Source organism: Necator americanus, chromosome V, assembly GCF_031761385.1.
Source record: "Necator americanus strain Aroian chromosome V, whole genome shotgun sequence".
NCBI classification, from domain to species: Eukaryota; Metazoa; Nematoda; class Chromadorea; order Rhabditida; family Ancylostomatidae; genus Necator; species Necator americanus.
In genome coordinates, this window is record NC_087375.1 from 23135549 (window position 1) to 23156078 (window position 20530).

The following is a 20530-nucleotide window of genomic DNA, read 5'->3' on the forward strand; positions in this document are numbered from 1 at the left end:
AGACTAGATGACTGGACTAAACCTCGATCCTACTAAGAGTGCAATATTATTTCAAAGACAAAGTAATATGACATTGCCGACCGGGCAACGAGCTGAATAAAGCAGTCGAGCAAAAAGTTGTCGGCGGACAAGTCTTGAAAAAGAACAGGACTCACAACGAGATCTTGATTTGTCAGAAGAAGCATTTCAACTTTGGATGACGGATGTGAAATCTTTTATGTGAAAGTGTGAGGATGTCACCCTTCATTTTCGTTCCGATTAAATCAGAACAGGTGCAGAGAAACGTGATTTTCTTCTCTCCTTCTCTCACAACCGCTCGGTTTTTTCACCAATAGTCTTGATCTATTCTACTAAGCGTATGGTTAGTTTGTCCATTTGGTTAGCGCCCGTTAGCGCTTATGATTTATGGGAACTGCAAAAATCTGTTCATGTCCTGTTGATCATGGATCGAAACAACGGCATCGACGCAATCATTCAAAAGCATCCGCTACGATTTTGTTAGCTGCTGCGCGCGAAGAATCGTAAAGAGATTTGCACGCAAAGACTACAATCAGTCTGTGCGTGGTCAGAGGGAACTAGGGCAGCTATTCACGTGAACATTTTCTTCTGCTATGAAGGAATATTTCCACAAGTTTAATTAAAGTGTTAACCCATTTGTTTCAATTTTTCCAACATTCAAATTTTTTCAACTGCTATTTTCTTCATTACTTTTTTAAAGCATAGCTTTCAAAATTTCCCCCAAAAGCCCTACGAACATTCTTATTTAAATTTTTGGCAGATTTAGCTATTAAAGTAGCGATTTTGTCAACGAGGAGACTAGAAGGACACCGAACGAATACAGAAAAAAAAAAACATTTGCACTTCATTACAGTGCGAATCAATCTAGGATGTCGAATTGTTCAAGTTTCCCACTAGCCGAGACTTCTCTCTTTCGAACATTCTCAAAGAAAAGACCTGAAACTGGAAAATCGCATACGTTTAACGGAAAAGAAAATGCAATGTCGTGAAAATACGAGTGATGAGAATGAATGATGGGATTCTGTTGCAACTCTGAGCAGAAAAGAACTTGTACACTATAAAAAGTGGATATTCTTTCAACATTTCTTGTTTGTTTATTATTTACGGAGACGTGAAGCATGTCCACGGACATGCAGAGGCCTAAAAGTAATGGTTTAGCTTTCTCGAAACGCTTCACGGAAGCACTTCTTCATAGAGCATTGAAAATCCATAAGAAACGCACTAGAGTTTTAGAAAAGTGAGAAGTATATTTCTAAGAATCGAATTCGAAGAATCAAAAATAAAATAAAATACAAATTAATACCATTAAGATACACCTTTCACCTGCTTTATAGCTGCTTTCACCACGAAGTTACGTTCGTTGCTAACTCACTAGAATGCGGACTTCTTTATTAGAATCTCTTCACAATACTGCATACCGATTCTGTTTGAATCCTCGATCACAAACGATACATCCGTCGGGGGTTCTGCGAAGTCACAGCACAGTTAAATTCCGCTAACAAATTATGATTAAATTAGTTCCCGTGTTTTCATCACAAACGAAAATTCTGCTGCAGCGTCAGCCTTTTCCAAAAATTAACCCACTCTACGTTTGTAGTTTATGGAATGATTCCTCAATGTTGTAGCTAACATTACGGATAACGGAGAAGTTTGCATCATTCTCTTAATCACCGCGGTCGAATGAAGTCAATTTCATTTGTATCTCAACTCGTTCTTGTTTTTGGCGCCTTTATAGATCTCAACGAGGACCTCAAAGAAGATAGCGGATCGACAGTGCCGCAGGTTACTAGGTTTTTTTACAATCCTACGTTCGAACGTTGTAAAAATGGCGGAATATCCGTAGATGTCACCGTCACCCAACATCGCAATATTTCGAATTCCTTACACTGTGATTATTTTAAGAAGAAAATGTACCACCACATACCGTTAATTGAACTATTTACGAATGTGAGCTCCACATCAAAATTATTTTCGAAAGCGGTATTTCGCGGCAAAGCACGATTGGTTGTGCAGTCAACCCTAATTCTATCCCTACGATACACATGCAACAAGAGTAGAGACAAGAGTTCAGAAATAGGCTGTAACCGAATATTCTGCCCCGGATAACATGCGAAATAAATGAAAAAACTCATTTCAACATGGTGAAGACCACTAAGAATTAAATAGACTGTACAAAATACAAATTTTAAACAACTTTGTACAACTTCATTGTTATGGTAAAATGGTAGGAATAGGTTATACTTGTAACATGCATAGTCTGCTTTTTGCCGACAACACCAGTGAACACATTTGAGCGAAGAGTTTCGAATTGCTAAGGGAGCCGCTCTCTAGGAAGTTTTTTTTTTGTAAAAATGATTGTTTAATGATTAATGATTGTTGTATTACGGTAGTGTTTTCTCTTATACTCTTTCTGGATGAGTATAAGACTGTTTCATCTTCGTTTTTCCACTTAACCTTTCATGTTGAGGATCTAGTATCAGTGAAATTTGAAAGGAAAACCAAGGCGCAAACATAATGTAGGGCCTGAAATTCTTTCTCATTCTCTTTTTCCAAACACTTTATTTCCATACGCGTTTTTAAACCCGAAAAAACTACAACGAGTAATTCCTCAACCATATAATTGATGTAACCAGTTATTTATTCGGTCGACAGCGATCCATTGACTCGGAAAAGATCGGAAACAGAGAAAGTTTACAAAGTAGCGAAGCAACAGGAGCGACCGCAAGACGAGAACCTATTTTGTTAAAAAGGGTATTTGATTTCACCTCCTTTCCAATTTGGCTCCATTTTCATCCAAAAACAGACTTGAGGGTAGCGTAGATTTGCTACTATCGCGTACTTAGTGCAATAAGAATGAACATCGTTGCTGGTTCACTGCGCATCATTCAAGCCGATGAGCACCTAATTAAACGAAAGGATGTTCTCTCGTGGAACGAGTTCGGATGAGACGAGAGAATGCGGCGAAGAACGTGCTAATTCCCAAGCGTCATTTGTAACTCGGATCTGTTCAATGGACGTGGAACATAATTACCTCGCAAGAACACATTCTTCAGTGAACGGTTAGCGGACACCACGGTTCCGAGCATATGGGCAAACTTAAGAGCAGGTCACACGCGACAATATTCACTTCGCTCACGGAACGCAGCAAGCCACAGAACACACTGGACCTTACTTTGTACCGTGCATACTTTGTACTTGACTGGGGAGGGCTGATCCGCTGCTGCCCGGTTCGTAATGTTGCGTCATCACCTGCGTGCGTACACACTTGTGTATCATAGTACAGAAACTGGAGGGTTTTCCTTTTATTTGGAGAAGATTTCGAATTTCTATCTTGTACTGTTGCTTTCCTGTGACTGGTCGAAAGTGCACCATGACTTTACGGACACCCTGTACTTTACGATGCCGCCAACACTTATATAGAAAATTAAAAAAAGCAGTAAAGGTGTTCCGATTTTTGCTGTGAAGGCAGAACTAAGAAGAACCAAAGAAAGAGTTGAGCGTCTAGCAGCACTTAAACAAGCCCCAAAGATTGAAGATTAAAATTTTATGAGCAAATGGTTCAAGTTGGTAACGCTAGATATGTTTGAAATTTTCCGGGAAATAGTTTTTGTTTTTAGACCATGATAATGGGATTGAATTATTGAGAACGTTGCCGATATTAGCTCCGGAGAAACTGATAAATAATGACAGATAAGCGAGGATTCCAGATGAAATGCTCGAGAAAAATCCAAAACATCTATTCCAATATTTCCGTTGCTGCCTCTATCCTACTTTATGTGTGTGAGCATAATTCATGCAATTTTCGTTTTTGAAAATGATTTGCTTGAAGAAAAAATGGATGAGTGCACAAAACTTGAAACGACAAGAGGGCTCTACGATGTTCTCTATATTATTATTCTATGACTAAACTGAACTAAGGCGAAAAAAGGCCAAATGAACTTCAAAAAAAATCCTATAGCCAATGCGATCTCTATTTGCACGACTCTCCCTCATCTTTTCGACAACACTATGATCATACGAAGTTACTCAGCGATGACATTCCACCTTTGTGTACGTGTGAATGTGTTGTACAGTCCACTTTGCGTGTGCACAGTATTAGGTTCACTCTCCAAATTTTTATGAAGCTCTAGTTCTACCGTAATCTGCATGACGGTAACTGATTGCAATAATCAACTTTTCATTCTCAAAGTAACATCAACAGCGACTATGACTCCATAACACGCATAACAACACACTTTATGATAAGTCAAAGACGCATTCTCATGTCCCGAAATACTCCTACAGATGCAGTCAGGAGGATCACTAAGGGTCACTGGTGGCTGGTTTAGGGCCACGGTGGAATCGTAGGAACGTCCACGAGCGAGCTTTACAAGTCAACGCATACGGTCGTCACATAGTCAACTCAATAGTTTAGCAAAGAAGCAATCCCTCCTTTTCTCGGACAACCGGAACATATACGTTTCCGACTAGACGAAAGAACGAATAATTATTAGAAGGATTGGAAATCGCATACGGCAGTTTCTCAAGGTCTGGATGATATCAACTTATGGATACAGAACGCGACAGAACTGCTTCCGCACAACTAGGGAGTTACCTCCAAACGTGTTCAAGCGGGTGGCCCTTAGGCCAGAGCATAGATGGAGCTTGTGCCAGGCAGGGAAAGGGCGTACGTTCGGGAGGTCGCATCGCGTTCACGTGGTTAACCACATACGGCGACGACGCGATGACAGTATGCGAGATGCCATGTGGACATGTGGAACATTTCCGTGTGGAACATTTGCTGCCAACTGCGCTCTTAACACCTTCAGTATTCTGGTGCTTGAAATATAGATACTAGGGCAGCAAACTTTGTGATCTATGTAAAACATTATTCTCTTAGCCACTAATTTAAAAATAAGACTGTGTTCATCGCATTATTTCGTGTAGAGACCTCTTTCATGTTATGCTCATCTTCTGAATTTGTATTGCTTCTGCTGCTAGGTCACCACGTCTTATAGTAGTCATTCTTTGCGCTCGTGACAACCTCTTGGATATAACCTATTTAAATGCCGCACATCTGCACTAGTTGTGGTACTTATAGCTATCGCCAGCCAGTTCGGACAGCAATAACTGTAACCCACTATCGGAGGACTCCGAATCTGTCACTTAGCATTCCTAAAGTGCATTCGACGTCTTCTCTCTAACCGTCTCAAAGGGACAATAGTCTTTTGACTACATTCAGAATTTTGGGTAGATTTATTTATTGCTTATTTATCTGAACAAAAGAAAAACAAGATAGAACAGAGCTCACTAGAATTTCGCCTGAATTTTGCACAACAAGACTGGCCCTTCAAAGTATGGGGAGTGGTGGGTTGGCAGATCATTCTCCTGCTACAGGGGGTGAGAAATCCTCACGCGAGATCCTTTTCCCAGACCCAGAATGCTATGGGAGTTAAACGGATACCAGGGTCGGTAGATGTGATTTTCGATTAAGATGAGCAGTTCAGGGAACGTCGTCAACGTATTCGTATATTACTTCAAGATTGCATCGCACTTGTTACAAATAGCAACACATATTAGGTAACATTCAGCCACCTGAGACATAACAATGTATCAACTAATGAAAGAATGAGTGTAAGGACAATTTTTCACTAGTTCTAATCGACGAGATTGACGACCGATGAATAAGTTCTAAAAATTCCAGTGACAGGTGTGAACGAATACACAGTAAAAAAAATCGACACGAACATGGGTGAAAACTAAATAGCGGGAAATCAATCGGATACATTTCAGCGAGGGCAGATATCACCGAACGAAACAAAAACCTGTATACTTCACTAGAAATACCCTCAACTAAGTGACGTATTTTTATTTCAAACGATCGGCTATTGATTACAATCGCTAATCTTATCTCATAATATCGCCTGACGCGCTTGAAATCAATAGAATGGACCTAGTCGACAGATCAATAGGAAGGGTGCGCATCAGGAGGTACCCAGAGCGGCTGTCAGAATATATCCTTAGGGGATGTGTGCGTCGATGATTGCGCTGCGCTGCGATCGGCAGCGATAGCGGACCTTTCCGCTACGCATGCAGGATGCCCCGCCCATCTACTTTCTACAGCTGAGCCTAAGCAGATTGACTAAAATTCTAAGAACTCCGGAATGCGATGATGACCGTTGGAGTCCGCGTAGACGGTGGACATGAGCATAGAGTGGTGTGTAAAATTCCAGAGATACCATACTTCTTATCGAATTCAAAACTTGACAAGCTCAGAGATGGTTTTATTTGTTCTTGAAATCCTATTCGTAATCGCCTTATTTTTCTAATATTATGTATTATTCTCACACTCTTCTAAACATGGTTTGTTTCAATTTATTTGTTTTTTATTTGTTTTAGTATGTGTTAGATTATTTTATTGGTGTTCGACTCACTGTTAATGCTATCAGTCATCCTGCAAGTGCGAAAACTGTCTTGCAGATACACACTGTCCCTGCAGGCATATTTTGCGGATAAGAGCCCGCATAACCGTCAGTGAACTTTTGCTTCTAGGCATATCGATTTCTTAAACACGGAAAAATATGAAGTGGTACATACATGGATATATATGTATAGATCGCCAACTAACAAGGGTACAAAATGAAGCCAAATTTTTACTCATACAAAAAGATAGAAATCGTAACTACTAGAATATAAGTTAAAGTAAAGTTTCTGGCGTTAATCAATCCGCTTGGGATGCGCCCCCACGTTCACTTCAATTCAGAATCGTTTGAGGTTTACGAACGTGTATCTGGCCTATACAATGACTTGCGGTGGCTAGCCGATGTGCCAAGTCAGTGTTTTTATCCTCCCAGACAAGTCTGGTACCAATTTATCGACCACGGAGGGATGAAAGGCTTGGTGAGCACTAGGGCGGATTCGAACCTCCGATCGATCGTGCAGGGAGCGGAACCTCTAACCGCTACACTACACCCGCCCTTACTAGAATATGTGTTATAAATATAGCTATCATACTCACCTTTATGAACTTTATTTGCCTCCTCGAACTATGAAAGCAGTAGGGGGAGTATCTCACATTATAGTGGATGTGACTTTAAACAAGATCAACGGAGGTCACAGCTAACATCGCATTTCGTTGCCTTTCTAATAAATAAGTGGATTTTACTTTTGCATTCTGTTACTCCATCATTGTTTTGTCATTCTTGAAAATATAACATATTTTCCGTCATTTTTATCAGGCAATCTTCATTTACAAACGGGTTCCTCATTGTGGAGCCCATGTTTTACAATTTCATTTCCTTGCAAGCTCGTTTTGCCAGGGTATCCAAGTAGAGATATCTTGCAGGCTTTCTGTGTAAGGAGTGGGCAGAGCCTGGTAGGATGGACAGTGCGCCTGGACAGGCGTAGCGGCGGCCGCTGCTGCACACACACACTTCGGCTGCACCCAATTTGCTTGGGTACCTCCTGAGCGCCCCCCCCCCCCCCCCCAGTAGGAGACGTGGCCTGAGGTCTGCTATCCTGTCCCAAAGTGTCTGTGGACAAGGTTTGTATCGAGTCGATCAAATCAGCAGCGAGTTATGATATGAACAGGCAAGCAAAGCAAACAGACAGCATGTTTATATCATATAAACGGTTTTTCTTACTCTTACGGGATGTAATGGATGGTTGCAAAAGTTCGCGTCCGATCCAAAGCTAATCTTCAGCGGTGAAAACACTCGAAGAGCACTGAGGCAGAATCGAACCTCCGATCGATCGTGCAGGAAACGGAAGCTCTAACCGCTACACTACACCCATGCAAATAAATGTGCATGCATAAATAACATTGAATTTCAACTCCTCAGTAATCAGTTCAGTTGTAAATCTTGGGTGATCTTCCACCGAGGTGCTCACGCTATCGTCAGAGGACCGACCAGAGTTGAGCATTTGATTTTCCAAAGTGAAATCTCTATTTCGAAATCTGCCAAACCACCTTTCAACTACCCGAGGCGCAGGAGCACGACTCAACACCCGAAATGTTTTTTGTGCAGTCGCAACACGCACGCTTCGAAATTCGTTACATACCGCGAATGAACGTTTTTGTCCTCGGTTTCCAAGAAATTTTCTGAACGAATCAACTTATTTGAATGGTACTTGATACTAAGGTGGTACAAAACATTATAATTTTTTCAGTGCATGCAAAAAAAGAAGCAAAAGTGCTAGAACTAATCTCAATACAATACATTTGATGCTGTCTGTGGAAATTAGGCACGAACTTATGCAATTATCCAATATTTTTGTTATTTGAATGCATTTTTCTTGTTCTCTCAACGTGCTAATGAGCTAAGTCGATTGAAACTTTTTCCAGTATCTGAGCCTCACCAACATCCTCAGCGATCAAGGGAACGCAAAGGGAAAATTTGCCCTCGCGTAAAATTTTGCATAAGAAGTGTATTGCTGCAGACAACAGCATGGGTGTTATGATGGCACACACTAGTTTTTGGATGCGAAACGTGTGTATAACCGGAAATTACACATTTCATGGAACGGTTCCTGAACAATTATCAAAATCCAAACTTGGAATGGAATGGCATTTGAGGAGCAAAACATGAGACCGTTTATTCCTGACCTCTGCTTAAGCCTCTGCAAACGGCAAAGGCGCCGAATCGTCAGATATTTATTGAAGATGCTCCACGCAATACACAAGGTTCATGTAAAAAATTGCCTAGAAACGAAGAGAAAGAAGTTTCGCTTGCAGCTCTTGCTTCACAAACCTCTAAAGCGATTATCCGTGCAAGTCCAAGTGCAGTGATTGTGTTTTCCAACGTGATCAAAAATTGAAGCAGGTGACATTTTGGCAAGAAGACTGCATTTTGCAATCTTCGTAACTACTATCAAAGTTGCACTCAACACTTAATTACTCTAAGTTGTAGTTAAGTTTCATGGAAATACTACTTGGTCCGCGCGAAACGCATGTTATTGCGGAAAAAAGACCACGTGTTCCCGTACAATTAGGAACTACGTGCAATCTTCGTAGCACAGCATTAAGTTGGCGCAAAATTAATTTTTTCAAACATTCGTTTCGAAGCGCTAATACTAGACTCAAAATCAACTTTATAAATCGAAATAAGAACCATTACAGTCCACGCGTATTTGCCAACGAGACTCGAGTTTTGTTATTCCCTCTCCACAAAAGTCCGGATTTATTAAGTCCACGAACTTCCGGAAGTCAGTTTCGGCATCAGTTTGCTTTGGGAGAACTTACTTCTTAGGCAGCTGCCCAGATGTTTAAAAAAGTGATAGTCGGTTGGCGAAAGATCTAGCGAATATGATGGGTGAGGCAGAGCCTCGAAGCCTGACTTGTCTAACATCAGTAGCGTCACCTTAAGATGTGTTACGGGGCACTGTCGTGCACAAGAATTGGGCCATTCTTTGACATGTCTACTTCTCTCCTACGATGGTCTCATCAGGTTTCATGAAGATGTAGTAGATTACACATGTAGCACACCACAACACTCACAATGGTCTTCTTCGGGTGGAATCCTGGCTTCGGGAATTGTTTGGGGGCTTCATCCCTATTTATTGTTAAGCAGAACGCTTCCTGTTGTCGTAAAATATCCATTTCTCGCAAGTAAAAATACAATCGAGAAATTAATCGTTCTTGTTGTGTAATAGAAGCGTTGAGTAGATCTCAAGACGGCAGTTTCTTCGAGATTCGCACAGTTCGTGCGGCACCCATTAGTTAAACTTTTCACCTTTCCAGTTTTTTTTAAATGGTGGAGGACTGTTGAATGGTCAATGCTTAGTTCTTGGGCAATCTCAAGTGTTGTTTTAAGTGGATTATCTTCGACAATTGCCTTTTAGTAAAGCAATACCCTAATGCTCTTACATAGTCCTAACAAAGTCATTTTCCCACTAGTTTTATCGGTCAAGGTCAACGATACAAGATCAAAAGTAAAGTAGTGCAGAAATCCAGTTCTTGAAAACTGTCCTCTTCAAGGAAACGCAAAATCTCACACAATTTCATAAAAAAGGTACAAAACCTAAATTCATACAAACTAAGAACTCAGAGGCGTCCTAGGAGCAACACAAACTATAAAACTGATGAAGAGGAACTTCGATAGTACTACGTAGGTCCATTCTAACAAAATTGTACAAAAAAAAATGCAGAAACCACAAAAGACCGAAGATGAAAGAGGAATCGGGAGCTTTCCGCATATTGTAGACTGAATTCAGTGCTCGCCTTCATCCAGAAACTATTGCGTCGTCATGTTGTCATCCGTTTTTACGCGGACTTTACGTATTAGGTTGGAACATAAATTCGTAGCGTTTTAATCTCTTCGTTTATTCAGAATTGGCATGGAACTTGAAAAAAGTTGAACGTAGTTTGAAAGAATCTTTCCTGCTCTGATATGTTTTTTTTTCATCCTTGAGTAAGATAGCATAACTTGAAATGGAATTTATGAGCGGCAAAAATCAGCATTCTCTGCATCTACTTTTTTCGCGTTTCATTGAGACCGAGGCCGTCGAGACACATGGAGATATCTAAATCATGTAGTAAGAGAACATCATAGACGAATCGATTGCTTAGAAATGAATTTCCATGCCCAAAAATGATCTGGATTTCCAGCGAAGTGGCATAACCATAAAAGGCGAGAAGTGGGAGAAGATCGCAAGCAGTGACAAATGCTATGTATGCAGTCGACTAATTCGTTACAATGTTTCGTGAAAATACGATAAATGAGTGAAAAATCATTCTGTATAATAAGGGGTTTATTCTGCCTGGTGTGTGCGTCAGTTACGAAATTCTAAAAGTGTGGCTCATGGCGTAGAGTTGGTGTGCTAACGCCAGAAATCTATAGAATGGGGTGCAACGCATCCCACGGCGTCGGATTGGTGCGCCGACATCATAAAGCGGTAGGATGGGGCAACAGGAGTCCAGTGGCGTGCAATAGGTGTACCTTTGGCCAGTAGCGCGGTAACTTAGTGTGCATGTCACAAAAGGTAAATGAGGCGTCATTTATGGTCACTGCCCGTGTTGCATTTCGCCTCTACGACTACTCCGCGCGTCCATTTCCTTGCACATTTGCCTCAGATTGGTAACATGCCTTGCTCACAATGTGAAAAGAAGAATGAAACCGGTCGCTTAAATAGCAGTAAACGGCTTGCGTGATCTGACGTGGAGCGTTACCTTTATCACTACGATGATGTCGTTCACGTCATTTTATGTTAAAACATCATTCTGTGATAACTCTTGAGGGAAAGCAGAAAGAAAACCCTTGGGGGATGCTTTCAAATTGTGTCTACTTTTTTTTATGATAGTGTTTGAAGCTGAAGTTTGAACTTTCTCCAAATGTTGAAATGACGCGTTTCAAAAAACTGGTGAATATTTTGTTTAAATCTATTTTGAAAAAAGAAGAAGAAAACGTTGTTAGGAAAACCCGATTCTAATTTTGCAGAAAATGCCACTACTATTGATTTCCATTGATTAGTGGAGGCAAGCAAATCGAGCACCGCAGAAAGTGTGAATGTCCGACTAAAGTAGGACTTTCTGAAGTCCTGCTTTAGCCGGACTTTAGGACTGGTGTATAAATAACAAATAAACAATAACGAATGAATGTGTTTAATAGAAAACCTACTATCTATCGGGTGGAAATCTAGAGCTTGTCTTGCATCTCGACTCTGTTCTGGTTTTCACGCGTAAGGAAGCTTAAAGGCATCACCCCACGAATCTGAGGTGGTGCAGATTTCAGGTGGAGTATTCGTATAAGGGATGGGAGACTACGGAGAGGAGGGTGATTCCGTCCATTTCTTCCTAATTACCGTAAAAAACGGCCCGTAAGATACGGCTTCATTCGTTTTGGCGCACCATTTTGTACAAGATGTTCGATTGGAGCGCGCCAGTCTTGTGCGGCGCCGCATCTTCCGGGCCGTTTTTTACGGCAATTAGCAAGAAATGGACGGAATCACCTCCCTCTCCGTAGTCTCCCATCCCGTATACGAATACTCCACCTGAAATCTGCAACACCTCAGATTCGTGGGGTGATGCCTTTAAGAGTAGTCGTTAATTCAAAAAAAAGTAACTGAATTAGTAGTTCCTCAACTCCATTAACAACTACATCATTTAGCTAGAATGGTGCGACTTGTACTCACCGATCGACACACCTCAAAACCCCACAATTGTGATATTTCACAGAATGCGTACTCATTATGAAAAAGTGGGTTATTCTTCGTGTCTTTTTTTTTCTCTATCCACTGCAGTGGACATTGTCCTGTGCATTTGTGCTCTATGAAGTTTGCTGATCTTCATCAGAAACCCTCAAAATTCACAATTTCCAAATGTTTCTATCTATCTGCTTCGAGACATGGTAAATATATGTGAATGTATGTGATCGAGTTGCGACCATCGTAAGCTGAAGCGCTCAGAGGTGCTAGCAACGGTCCCCCTCCCCCCTGACCCCCCTTCCCCCCCCCCCCTTCGATCCTAACCGCACCAACCTGGTCATCTCAACCGCATACTGAAATGTACCTAGCTTCAGCTCATTTTGATCAGACTATACACCGCCACCCAAGAACACATTCAATTGGGTGAAGCGACGCGACGGTGAACTCGGGCCCTCGTTCGCCTCTAACCTACCATCAATGCTCTAAGAAGTGTATATAGCGTGGCGAAAACGCCAGCTTTCTATCGGGATCGTAGAAGAGCAAGGTCACAAACTCCTGCCTTCACGCGTACCTCATCATAGTTGAATGTATTCTAGGGCGCTATTAAAAATCGGATTATAAGTTGTTAGGATACTCGTCTAAAACAACAATACCAAGGTGTTGCTGGGATCTTATTGCGATCACTCAAAAATTCGAAATATTTCTTTTACTGAAACTACTTTAGTTTACTGTGACCGAATTAGCTGTGATGCCGATCAAAATGTGAAGCTTATTTCGCACCTGCCTGCCCATGCCTTGTCATGCTGAGCTTCTCTCGGAATCTCGTTAACATCCCTATCAAGTGTTATCCGAGGTAATAACTATGATGAAAATCTATAATGCACCAAAATTTCATTTCACTGGGATACAGTACGCGTGATTGTTTACACTCGTCTACACGTTTTCCCCACCAGTGACTTGAATTTTCCATAAAGCTTTCCTTAACAGCGAAAGTAAGGAAAGGATTCATCAAAAAACTACTTTTCTGCCACTATTAACAGGTTTTCCTCCTAAGTGAAGGATCGTTATCCTTGTTTAAGGTAGGAGTCCAAGAAAAGTTCCGATAGTAGATAAAATGAAGCGTGGAGTAAAGCGGAATAATTCTCGGTGTAGTTGCGTAATTGTACTCATCATGAAACCCTCGGTATCTCCATCTGCCTGTGGCGCTGGGCGAGGGTCCTTCCGTGCACTTTCTAGCTCAACTTCTTATGCAACTGCACCGCAAGTCGAATCATTTTGACTCGATTTAGTCGTGGAAGAACTGGGAGGCCCTGAACCTCCAAGAAATCGTGAACTCTCAATTATCGACATTTTGAGGGTTCTTGAGAGATAAGGTTCATTGGGCACATGTTTTGCAACTACTTTAAAAAAAGAAGTGTAACGCTGCGAAAAAATGGTGGTTATTATAATCGGGATGCCTAAATAGGCCTCCGAATCAGATTGTTTCAACAGAAGAATTTGGAGCTTTCTGAGAAGTGAATAAGATAACATACTTAATTTTCATATCTCCTCCTTTCAGAAATTATTCGATGATATTTTCTGTCTATTAAAATCGACGCGGATTCTGCTGTTGGAAATGAACACCACTCACACCGGGAATCGTATACAAATTATGGTTACTAAATATTCAAAAGCGCCAATATAAGAGTTTTCAGAAGGTCTACCTTTACCTCGAGGAGAAGCATGTGCTGAGGTGGTAAATATGGTTAGTCGAAAGAATTACACGCAAACTCGAACGGCTATCGTAATGTTAGGTGCACCCACGTGTGATATAGACAAGACCTCTACGTTGCTGGCCAGTGCGTGACCCAATCTTATACAACGTAAATCTTTTAATTTTGTAGTCTGTGTATTGCAAAATTTGCAGGAGTGAAGAATCATAAGCGTATAAGTTTTTGGAAACTTGTTCCATGTTTTAATTGTTCACTCGTCGTTACTGAGTATGAGACTAACGAAAATATTTTGGTCCATCTTGCTGCGGTTCCTTTCATAACAGGAACTCACCTCTTTCCTGACATGAGTAAGTCCATGAAGCTTAAAGTCGAGTAAAAACGACCTCACTTGTAGTGCAGTTGCGTAAGGAATGGGAATAACGGTGGGGTTTTCGGCGGATCCAATCTGACCATGGAGCTAGTCGAGGGTCCGACCGCGTCGATTCAAGCGCAGTCGCTTATTCAAGTCAGGTCATTCCTTCCCGACCGTACTGATGTGTTATTACATTTCACAGTGCAACTTACATAGATGCTGTACACGCTCTCGCAACCCACATCGCTGGGGTTCCTGTTGCTTTGGACTTGAAAAACTTGTATGCTCAAATAGCAAAAGAGGGACAGGACGAGAAGTTCAGGTTAGCTGTTCATTTCTGTAAAACGACGATTTATCTAATTTTGTTCCAATGCATTTTTGAATTTTATCCGTTGCTAAGACTTACTCGCAGGGTTAGTTGAAATCCGAGTGAGAAGCGGGTGATCTTTAAAGTTCCTTTACGCTGTTACCTTTTTTTTTCTCCGCTCTTTGCTTCGCTCTTGATGTTATGTTACGTTCTTGATGGCGGATGCAAGCACAATATCCTTCTTTCACCTTCTTCCTTTCTCTTTGACTGACTCAAATTTCAGTCACCAGGCACCCTGACTCCGTAACGAGTTGGATAATCACAACGGACGCAGGAGATAGTCACGTATAATCTCGTTTAAATAACATAACTTCCGGCCCAACTGCGCAGGCGGTTTTGGTTGCTCAGGGAGGGTTTGACCAACTGTAGTGCACAACTAACAACACTTCTAAAACACTCTCCTATCGCTACATGGATTTTACCATCGAGTTGTTAATGTTCGATGGATAGTATCCACATTACAAGGGATTGCGCAAATGTGCTATGACCATCAGTTGGTCACAGATTTTCGAATATGAGAATCCGTGTGATACATCGGTGCATCACGTTCTAGAATGTAGATTTTTTTGTCGATATGCAAGGATTTGGGGCGGTGTAGTGCAGTGAGTAAGAGGTTCCGCTGTGGCTTCAGCATGATCGATCGAAGTTTCGATTCTACCCCAGTGCTCTGCGAGTGTTTCATCCTTCCAGGGTGGAAAGATTGGTACTAGATTTGCCTACGAGGATGAAAACACTGACTTGACCCCTCCGCAAGTCACTGCAGAGGCGAGTTGCACGTTCGTAAACCTCAAACGATTCTGAATTGATGTGAACGCGGTGGCACATCCCGAGCGGATTGATTAACGCCAGACACTATATACTTTATTCGTTATGCAAGGATTTTCCTCCAATCCACATGTTTTGCAATGCGGCGATTAAGATGTGCAAGGAAACAAATTTATTCACTGTACCCTTTGAAAAAGAAAAATGTGCGTTGCTGTCGATGCTCTAATAAAAATAGGCTCAGAATTTGCACCTGTTTTCAGGCTCACTTCAAATTGGGAGAAGGGAGGGAATATTGCCGCCCTTGTAACGCTTATATTCATGTTCTTTCTTATGTCTTTGTTCGTCTGCTGCTGTGCATTCACCCAATCAGCCTTTATTATCGAAGGTTAGAATATATTTTGTCCTATGTGCAGCGCACTTTGCAGTTCGGAGCCTATCAAATATCTTCTCAGACTTCAACTATCGGGATGAATTGCACTTGAATTGGAGAGGCTTCGCGAACGAACAAGTAAATGGACCAAATCAGCAGGTATTTATCTCTATGTATGAGGAAATATGAGAAATAAGGAAATCACTTCACTTGGAGTAGTTTTCAGAACGAAATGCGGCTATTATTTCAGAGCAGCTATCTTGTGAAGCGGTCCTTACTAGATTTCTAGCGAAAGGTTTGCAGCCACAGAATGGCGAGAAAATATCTCAAAAGACGTCTTATTCCTTCTCCAGAAACGAAACGATGATTAACTGCCATAGTTCCGACCGCTACGCGACTGCTCGCTAGCCATGGCACACAAAATGCATTGCGTGCTTTCTGAGATTGGAAAAGGCGAAAGGGGAATAAAAAACCAACCTATGAGCGAAACAGATTGACTAAGGATCTGATCAGGCAAATGCCTCCATAAATCCATCGGAAGCCCAATTGAACGCAGCACGGAGATCACGAACTCGACTAATCTTTGTAAATATTCTTTGAATAGAACTTTTAATGCACAAAAAGTGTAATCATCTGGTTTATTTTTTTTTTTTTGAAAGAGCACAGCTTTTGGTATCGCTGGTGGAACTTTTGCTGGAACCCGCCAACAAACTGCTGTCACCTCAATGTTGTACTCACGGCCAGCGTTTTCAAACATTCGTTTCCAATAATTTCTTCTTAGCCATCAATTTTTCGCCTTTATTTTACGTCCCGCCACGTATTTTTTTCACTGTCAATGCCTTCGTTGTACCCTCTTCTTTCTCAGACAGATGTAGTTCGTCGATTTTTGGCTTCTCTCTTTTCCCCTGTTAAGAAGCAATTAAATGGAGCATTACTGAAAATTAAAGGCATCACTTCACGGATCTGAGGTGGTGCGGATTTCAGGTGGAGTATTCGTATACGGCATAGTAGGTTATGGGGAGGAGATTGATTCCGTCCATTTCTTCCTAATTGCCGTAAAAAATGGCCTGAAAAATACGGTTCGGGGCACTTTTTTCTACAGGGAGTTCGACTAGAGCGCGCCAGCCTTGTGCACGCGCCGCATCTTCTCTCTCTCGCCCTCCCCATGATCTACTATCCCTCATAAAAATACTCCACTTGGAATCTGCACCACCTCAGATTCGTGGGTTGATGCCTTAGAACAGATTTCAAATCGCAAGAAAGAAACGGGAAACACTTGATTTGAAAAGAAAATCCTTGGAGAAAGTGGAATTCTGGGAAGTCCTGCGAGTTTCTAGTCCCGTAAATGTCTCAACACTTGACAAAGAAGAGAAAATTGCACTACTTTTGTTAAGGCTTTGTATCCTTATTCTCATTCATCAAAACTTGGGAAGGTTCATCTTAGGCCGAGGCAAACGACATCAGTATGCATAGTGAAGCGACACAAGTCAGTGTGGCAGAATCGCTGCACCGCACAAGTGGAACAATTAAAACTCTGGAGGGTGAAGTTTGTAGCGATTCCAAGTCCATTGTTATGAAACTTTCATCCGTTCTTGTCAAATGGGCCTTCATTTCAGACGCTGTCATTGCTGTAGCTGTTAACGACTGACGTAACCATTCGATGCAATTCGATTTCACCATTCGATACAATACGATTTGTTCCAATCAACTATTCTGACCAGAATTTCACTACTATACTCATTTCAATAAATACTTCCGCATACAATAAGAATTTTTATGTGGTTTGGAAAACAAGCGTGAGAAGTGAAGCGTCGCTAAAAAGCTAAGAGATGTTCTCGACGTAGTTACGTCATTGCTTTAGCACCTTCTCCCGGCCCGTCTGAAGACTTCCTGGTCGTCGCTGATGCCACGAGATTTTTCGGAATTTTTGATCTAGTGATCGAAATTGTCACAAATATCAGAAATCCAAGTTAGACTGAGAAGAAAGTTTGAAAAAAAAAAACAAACGAAATAAGCTCCGGTTTTAGAATGGTCAGGGCTACTTGTACTTCTAACAAGCTGTTTTATATTTTTGAACCGAAAACACGTTGTAAAAGGATCGTGTGCATGTAACGACACCAAATCCCAGAATTACGCATTTTCGGTGACTTTTCATAAGTGTGTGCCGAATCCTCTACTTTCCATAAACTACACGACTTTTATAGTGGGTGTAGTTAACTTCTTACATCAAGCAGAACTCCTCACAAAACGGACAATGTGCTGTAACTCATAAAACGGTAAAAGTGTTGGAGACCCGTGCATGATGCGAGTTTCAACCTTGGCTTTTTTGACTTTCCGGAATAATCCAAAAAAGAGGAACACGTTGCTCAACATGTTGCCTACCGGTGTTTTTTGTTATCAAGAACGTTGATCGGAGAGGTGACAGGCTACTCGCAGGCAGAATTAGTCCGAATCCTCTACTTTCCATGAACTATTCGACCTTTGTAGTTAGTGTCGATTCACGGAGACTGCTGCTGTTTGATAGCAACGTTCTATGTGCACGCAGAAACACAAATACATGGTTTACGTGTGCCTGTCCGGTCGCACTTTGCTGTCTCTCCCGATAGTAGCAGTCACCACCTATCGATCAGAAAACGGTCACATACTCACCATCCGTCCGCCATCACCTCCAACAGGTACGCTTCATGTATTATATGTTTGTTTTGCTTAAAGAAGGACGAATTTCGCTAAAATGAAGGGCAGAGAAATCACAATGAGGGAAGAAATTGTTTAGAACTATTGACCAATTACTCTAGCAAGCGGTTTCACTTCCAAGCTATTGTAATATAATCGAATTAGATGGTCGGTAAAAATGAACACTTAGACAGCGCCAGGATTTCTCAATTAAGCTTTCTCATAGGAAAATATGCTTCAAATTTATAAGGTATTATTCTCTTTTGCCATAAGAGCAATCTCATCCAGTTATCGATTCTCACATATCTCGATTAACTGATAAGCAAGGTAAACGGTTCAGATGAAAAGGAATTAAAGAACTCATGGAGAGGTTGAATTTCTATATGGATTTTTCTAGTATCCTTCTAATTTTCAGCAAAAAAAAAATGGAGAAAACAACGAAAATTGAAAACAATTATTTATTTTCTCATCAGAAGGACTTGATTGCGTGATTCTTTCATTAGTTGATCGATTTTGTTACTTTGTTCTCACTGTCTCAATATTCACAGTCATCGGAATCTGCTTGTGTTATCGGATTCCGTTAAAAGCGATTCATTTCTTTCAGTCTCTTCATGTTTAAAACTCTATCTACATGAAATCGAGCAGTAAGCCTTCATCTAATGGAAAAATGATGCAAAACCTAAAGCTTTTTGTTTGTTAAATTTGCGCTTCAAATGTACTCATGGCTTCGAATTCGCTTTATTCATTTCGTTTTCGCTTCTTACATTTGCATTTGCCAGACATCAGTTAGACCTCGCGGAAGGAAAAATAACTTCTTTCGATTAATTCATCTAATTGTAGGTAGTTCGCAAACATTTTTAGTTAACTGTGTAGTACAAAAGTCGAAATACTCCTGTCAGATGGAGGCTCAACATATCAGTTCTTTTGCGAGAACGACTCCGTGGATTTGAGGCTGCGGGCATCGATCGGCAAAGCGTTCAAACGATGAAATGAATGAGCTTTACGTGGACTCAATACATGTGCAAAAAATTTCTTCGTTTTGTTATTTCATAACTAATCCACTTTATAGACTTCTGTATCACTCCATTTCCCTGTCAACGATAACGTCGTTGGATGAACTGAGACTTCTGGTAATATTGAGCGCTCCCCTTGCTATATCAGCAGAAGGTGTTTCGTGCTTCGTTTCCATTTCTAATGCAAATCTCTTCCATTTCCGAATCCCACAGAAAAGCAAGAGAAAAATAACATGGTGAACTTTTCCGTACTGTTCCTTTGACCAAAATAATAATTCTAGTTGAATCCGTTGTCTAACGAAATGCACGTTTCAGTTTCTCGTGGATTCCTAAATGAAACATTAATGGTAAATGCTTAACAACTCTCAATTATATCAGAAGCAAATTCATTTACATAAAACACAGTTAACGGACCTCCTCGAAAGGTATACTCTGACAATTCGGATCGCAGGAGAACTTGCTGTGTCCAGTGATTGCGAGGATGGACGCGCTATAAGGTTTTTTCATGCTTTTTATATATCATTCTATTCTTTCAAAGAAAAGTGAAGCGAAGTGAAAAGTGTTTTTGGATTTTCTGATTTTTTTTTCGAATGAATTTTTTGAATTTTGAATTAATTTCAAGTGAAAACGAAGAGTGTTTCTGATTCAACGAGTGTTTCAGATTATGAAGGTCTATTCATTTATTCATAAATAAATCGTCGTAAATAACTCTTCATTTGAACTCTCAGAAAACGAGTTGAAACATATATATTCAAGTAGTGATCGGCAGTGCAAGAGGTATTCATTAATAAGTTTCGTTCGTTTCAAATATTTCAACAAAACCACAACGCTACAATGTTAAAATGATAGTTCAAATTAATGAACATTTCTTCTCAGTTCGAAGTCAAAAATATTTCTTCTTCTTGAGTATCAGCTAGAGCTTCTAATTTCTACTACATAAATTTAGACCACCAAGCGCTTTGCACGCTTTGATTTTGAGATTGAAGATACTTTTCATTTACTTACTAATAGATTTTCGAGTTTGAGACAAACTGTTCCATATATTTTGATGTTTCTAACGCCTCTTAAAATCACTTTTCGATGACCTCCTGAATCAATCTGCAAGGTTATCTAATCGCAAAAAGAGCTATCGTGCTCGAA

General features: G+C 40.8%; 1 protein-coding gene across 2 annotated transcripts; it reads left to right on the top strand.

The window, feature by feature from the left end:
* Window positions 1-1698: 1698 nt before the first annotated feature.
* RB195_014933 (uncharacterized protein) lies at window positions 1699-17352 on the top strand (the record flags this gene model as incomplete). Of its 2 annotated transcripts, none has more annotated exons than XM_064205412.1 (10): window positions 1699-1800; window positions 12102-12191; window positions 13697-13778; window positions 13833-13976; window positions 14045-14197; window positions 14419-14524; window positions 15595-15719; window positions 15787-15863; window positions 17149-17245; window positions 17321-17352. In XM_064205412.1, 10 exons carry the CDS (start codon window positions 1699-1701, stop codon window positions 17350-17352), a joined length of 1008 nt encoding a protein of 335 aa, XP_064061293.1. The 2 variants fall into 2 exon arrangements, with proteins under 2 accessions (XP_064061293.1, XP_064061294.1); XM_064205413.1 differs by having other exon boundaries at window positions 17149-17250; window positions 17321-17338.
* Between the last annotated feature and the right edge of the window lie 3178 nt (window positions 17353-20530).